The sequence below is a fragment of the Camellia sinensis genome, chromosome 3 (assembly GCF_055761805.1).
Source record: "Camellia sinensis isolate YWXY chromosome 3, ASM5576180v1, whole genome shotgun sequence".
In the NCBI taxonomy this organism is placed as follows: Eukaryota; Viridiplantae; Streptophyta; class Magnoliopsida; order Ericales; family Theaceae; genus Camellia; species Camellia sinensis.
Genome location: NC_138963.1, coordinates 99,789,928 through 99,796,046, shown reverse-complemented (window position 1 = coordinate 99,796,046; position 6,119 = coordinate 99,789,928). Strand labels below are relative to the sequence as shown.

The window sequence follows — 6,119 nt, the reverse complement described above, 5'->3', positions numbered from 1 at the left end:
CAGTGCTAACCTTCAAATCATAGCAGCATAAAAAGGAGGAAAGATTAGAGCTAGAAGAGTGGATGTTAGAATGGTGTGATTTTGTTACAAATTGGGAGCAAGGAAAATACTTTACACAAGAAAGATGTGTATGGATTTCATGTGTAGGTGTCCCATTCAACTTGTAGAGTGTTAGTACATTTAGAGACATTGGCAATTTGTGGGGAGAAGCTGTTCAACTAGATGAAGACATCACCATCCAGAATTCTTTCCAGTGTGGGAAGGTTAAAATAATCACTAACATAATGGAATTCATCAATATGGTGATTAATGTTGAATGTAATGGATGCAGCTTTCCAGTTAGAGTGTGTGAAGAGCTACCAGTAACAGTAAAGACATGTCATTGCAAAAGCCTTTGCCTGGAGAATGAGGCCACTGAATCTATTGCTCAACATGAAGTAGCTCAACTGTCAAAAAATGGTGGGAGAGGTGAAGAGGAAGATGAAGATGGAAATACAGGGAAGGAGAAGGAGTTAGGCAGAAAGGGTGATGTGGCAGGGGTTAAAAAGGGTACGATGGGTAGAGATTCAGGGGAAAAAGATAAAAGCAATGAGTGGTTATCTGCGTCAGTCGTAAAAGAAACAGTAGGTGTCATGGGAAATACGAAAGTCAAAGGAGAAGCTTTGGAGGTCAGTCTGGTGCCTACGGAAACTCCAAGAAATGGAATTCAAATAGTTAAAGGGCATATTTGCACTACTGGGCTTATCAGGAGACTTAGTGAGCCTAAGAGTACAAGTCCTAAGTTAAACTTAGAGATGGTATTGCAAGGATCTCAGGCTAGCGTACTGGCAAATGGGCCCATCAATGAACCTTCAAACCTGAGTGATTGTGTAGCCCCAACTCAGCAAAGGCCTCTTGTTATACAACCAGCCCAAGAAAGAGTGTTAGAAAAAGGAAATACATCACAAAGGAGGCAGACTGCTAAACTAGAGATGAGCAGATGTAAACAAAAAGGAGTAGAGCTGCATAATAGGGCAAAGCTTGGTTGAAAAAAGTTTAAACAAAAAGGTGCTCTGTTCAGCAACGGTTTTCAAAATGGAGCTATTTTTAGAGCAGCAATAGCTGCAATATCATTGTCAGTTGAGCAAAGTCTTAACTCAAGGAGAAGGAACAAGTTACTAAGTGAAGCTCAAGCTACTATTGAAGTTGGAAAAATTCTAGGTTTGAACTGTGAAGGAAATGAGAAGGAGGTGGTTAGCAAATTAATTGATCTTGAAGAAAAGGATCTGGAGAGAATTGAAGGGGAGGGTGTTGCTTCTTAGGCCAGTTTAGGGAAAAGAATAGGGGACTCTGGGATATGTGCACAGCTTCTTTATGATTATCTTATCATGGAATGTTAGAGGTCTGCAAAGACTTGAAAAGAGAAGGAAAATTAATATTTTAGTCAGGGAGAGGAAGATAGATGTCCTACTGCTACAGGAGACAAAGCGAAGCAAAGTAGATGATATTTTTGTAAAGTCACTATGGCCATGGGAGGAGTTAGAGTACATGGAGGTGGGTGCCGAGGGGACTACTGGTGGTATGTTATGCTTGTGGAATCCACAAATTTTTGAGCTTGAGGAGTGTTGCAACAACAAAAACTTCATTCTATTATCTGGTACGGTACATCATTCTTTTAGTTGTGTTATCATAAATTTGTATGCACCCAATGATGTGTTGAGAAGAAGACAATTATAGGAGTCCTTAGCTAAGCTTAAACCATCCTTTTCAAGGCCCTGGTGTATAGGTGGTGACTTTAATGAAATAAGATTCATGATTGAAAGAAAAGGATGTTCTAGAAGAGATAGAGGGATGAAGGACTTTAATGAATTGCTTGAAAAGCTGGAGCTGTTAGATATGCCAATGTTAGGCAGAAATTTCACTTGGTGTAATGCGTTGGATGGGGATAGATGGAGTAAGATTGATAGATTCCTAATCGATCCTAGGTGGTTGGAAGTTTTCAAGTTTAAAGAATGAGGGCTGCCTAGAAGAATTTCTTACCATTACCCAATACTCCTGATGGAAGATGAGAGGGATTGGGCCCCAAAACCATTTTGGTTCATCAATGTATGGTGTTTGCATCCTAAATTCAAAGAAGAAGTAAAGAATTGTTGGGACGAATCACAGGTTAGTGGTTAGGCCAGTTATAGGTTGTTGAAAAAGCTAGGAAATCTGCGAGCACATCTGAAAAGGTGGAACTCTGAAATGTTTGGTAACATTGATGAGTAGTTGAAAAAAGGAGATGAAGAACTTCATGATTAGGATTTAAAAGCTGAAGAAAGGATTCTCCAAGATTCTGAGATTAAGAGAAGGGCAGAAGTTAGAAGTTTAGCATGGGATCTAAGCAAGAAGAAGGATTGGCTGTGGCATCAAAAATCTAGAATGGTATGGGCTAAAAATGGGGATAAAAATACCATATTTTCATATAATGGCAAGTAAAAGGCAAAGGAAAAACCTGTTGAACTTAGTTAATGAGAATGGAGTACTTCATGATCAGCCTGGGTTGATTAAGCAAGCTGTGGTAAATCATTTCAGTCAACTATTTACGGAAGGATGGAGGTGTAGACCAAAGTTGTCAGGTGTTTTTGCCTCAATTAGGCAAATAGATTCAACTAACTTGTTGGAGGCAGACTTTTTGGAGGATGAAATCTAGGAAGCTATTAAAGATTGCGAAGGAAACAAAGGTCCGAGGCCGGATGGTTTTAATCTAAAGTGTATTCAACAATGCTGGGACATCATGAAAAGGGAGATTGTTCAGATGATGAATGAGTTCCACTCTAACGGTAAGTTGGCCAAAGGAGTGAATAGTTCATTTATTACGTTAATTCCCAAGAAGGAAAATCCTGTGGGGTTGGGTGACTATAGGCCAATCAATTTGGTTAGCTCCATGTACAAAATAATAGCTAAAGTCTTATCAAGAAGGTTGTGGCAGGTTTTACCCAAGATCATCATTGGAGTTCAAATAGCATTTCTTAGTGGAAAATTTATTTTAGATGGGGTCCTAATTGCCAATGAAGTGGATTGGTGGAGAAGGTCAAAAAAGAAAGGAATCATCCTAAAGCTGGACTTTGAGAAGGCATACGATTCAGTAAATTGGGAGTTCTTGTACCCAATGATGACTAATTTCAGTTTTGGTGAGAAATGGGCGGGGTGGATGAAGACTTGTTTATCTATAGCTAGAATATCAGTACTAGTAAATAGATCACCTACATCGGAGTTTTCCTCCATGAAAGGCCTTAGGCAAGGTGACCCACTTTCACCATTCCTCTTTAACATTGTAGCAGAGGGCCTTAATATTCTGATGGAAAGAGCAAAAGAAGAGGGCTTGATTAGAGGAGTAATAGTAGGGCCAAATGAGTTGAAACTATCACACTTACAATTCGCTGATGATACTATTATATTTTGTGAAGCTAATTGGGAGGAAATTGTGGCTGTAAAAAGAATCTTAAGATGTTTCGAGTTGATGTCAGGTCTCAAAATAAATTTTCATAAAAGTACAGTGTGTGGGGTAGGTGTCCAAGATGATTTTGTGAAGGTATTAGCAACAAAACTTAACTGCCTTAACCAAAAGTTGCCAATGAACTATATGGGGCTACCATTAGGAGCAAATCCAAGTAGAACAGGCACATGAAAACCAGTGGTGGATAAGTTCAAGAGGAAGTTAGCTTCATGGAAGAGGAGGTATTTGTCTTTTGCAGGAAGATTGACTCTCATGAAGTCCGTTTTGTCCAGCTTGCCAATCTATTTCCTATCCATCTTCAACATGCCAATAGGTATTGCAAAATCACTAGACAGTATTCAAGCCAATTTTCTATGGGGAGGATCTAAAATCAGGAAAAAAGTGCACTTAGTCAATTGGAAAGAGGTTTGTCTAAGCAAAAATCAAGGTGGGTTAGGTGTGAGAAATCTAAGTCCGGTTAATGAGTGCCTACTTACAAAGTGGTGGTGGAGGTATGGCAAAGAGGGGTCAGCTTTGTGGACACAAGTGGTTTGTAGTAAGTATGGAGGTGTGGGTGGCAAATGGAACCCACTATTCAGATTCGGTGTTGATGTCTACTCTCTGGGAAGACGTACTATCAGCGGCTTCAGCAAATCCTGCCTTGCGAGATTTCTTTTTGCAAAATTTCAAGTTAGTTGTTGCTAATGGTAGAAGATTAAAATTCTGAGTTGACAGGTGGTTTAACAATCAAAGTCTGAGTGTGGAATTTCCTAGATTATTCACTCTGTCAGTTGAAAAGAATGGCATTCTGTTTGATTTTTTCCGTAGAAGGGGAGTGGATAATGACTAGAAACTTGACTTTAGAAGGCCTCTTTTTGCTTGGGAAGATGAGGAGGTGCTGAAACTTAATGATCTGCTACAGAATGCACCTAGGCTGAATGAAGGGGTTGAAGACTCTTGTCATTGGTTAGCTCATTCCTCTAGAGCTTTTACTGTGGCATCAATTTGGAAGTGGATGGAAGCATGTCAAGGGCCAGCTACTATAGTTACTAAAAGTATTTGGAATATTGTAGCTCCTCTCAAAGTACAATTTTTGAGCTGGTTAGCTTGGAGAGGTAGGATTAAATCCAAAGAGTTTTTGCAAAGGATTGGTGTGTTAAATTCAAATGTCTGTACACTATGTGTGTTTTATAAATCTGGGGTAGAGTCTCTGAACCATGTTCTACTTCACTGTCCTATAATCTGGAGAATATGGGCCAATATTGTATGTTGGTGGAATTTGTGTTGGGTTATTCCTGGTTCAATGGAGTCATTATTGCATTGGTGGTCAGGTACAAACATGAAGAGAAAGGTGAAGGAGATTTGGAAGATAATTCCATTAGCTGTTATGTGGTCAGTGTGGAAAATCAGGAACGCGTGCTTATTTAATGAGGCACAACCAATCTTGTCTGATTTAGAAGAGTTAGTAAAGGTTAGAGTTGCTATGTGGGCTTCTTTATTTTTGAAAGAGTTTAAATACTCAGTGCAAGATGTTATCAATAATCTACAGCAGGTCTGCTACTGTTTGTAGAAAGTTTGTCACGATGTTTCTGTTCTGCTAGTTCTGTTGTTGTTGGTGTGTTGGTTGCTGATTGTTTCTAGGTTGAAGTGTTGGTTTTTGAAAGGGCAGATTTGTCATTGGTTGACCCTAAAGGAATGGTGGCTAAATGGTGGTTTCTCCAACCTCTATGGTGTATTGTGCTGATTGTTCTTACTTTGCTGCTGTTGCTGTAGTGTTGTTCTTGATGTAAAATAAAATAAAATAATAAAATAATAATTACTTTTGATTAATAAATTGTTGGGGAATTATGAGAAATTAAATTGCTTTCCTCTGGGCGCATTAGCAAAATGATAAGTAAAACAGTGGTGATTATATTAGGCAGGAGAGCTGAGTCTAGCCCTGACTTGCTGTCTTCACTAGAATCTAGCCAATTGGATGTTGGGGATCTGCTATGTTTTTGTGATCTGTAGTGTGTAATTTGTCTGCTGCTGGCTGTGTAAGCTCTGCTATGAAGGTCTGTGATGGTGGAGCTATTGAAAGTTAGATTTGTTATGGGTAATTCCAAATGTTAAGGAAGTAACTTTCTCAGTGTTGTATGATATCTTTCTCTGTGGTTTCTTGTATCTTAAGATCTGCTGCTGGTGCTGTTTTTTCATGTTTACATTAGGGTGTGAGGCATTGCTGATCTTGTGCTTCTGGTATGGTGATTGAGTTTTGTGGCTGCATAGTCTTGGATTTTGTTAAAAGTGGGCTGATATGCTGGTATGTTCAGTAGTGGGGTGTTATGTTGTTTTGTTGGCTTAGCAGTGGGCTGATATGTGTAGACACCCCATTTTTGACCGACCTTAAGACTCAGACGTCATCGTTTGAGTGCTCGATGATCGCGCATGTTTGTGCTCGTTTCGAGTTTCCGGAGTTTTCGGCTGAGTGCCTTGCCTCCAGGCCTCTGAACCCTTTGTGTTTTGGCTCGGTTTGTGGACCAACCCTTGTTGACCTTGCCCGGAGGGAGAGAGAGGTCTGTAGACCACTTTTTGTGGTCATAGACCACTTTTCTCTCCTGTAGGCTAGTTTCTGATTTCCGGAGTCTTCGACTACGCTCCTTGTCTCGGGACCCCTTAACGT

At 39.8% G+C, this 6,119-nt stretch overlaps 1 protein-coding gene across 1 annotated transcript; it reads left to right on the top strand.

Moving 5' to 3' along the window:
* Positions 1-2,755: 2,755 nt before the first annotated feature.
* LOC145821719 (uncharacterized) lies at positions 2,756-5,541 on the top strand. The gene is made up of 5 exons (XM_082918272.1): positions 2,756-3,488; positions 3,717-4,147; positions 4,308-5,009; positions 5,099-5,189; positions 5,468-5,541. Exons 1-5 carry the CDS (start codon positions 2,756-2,758, stop codon positions 5,539-5,541), a joined length of 2,031 nt encoding a protein of 676 aa, XP_082774398.1.
* Positions 5,542-6,119: the final 578 nt, after the last annotated feature.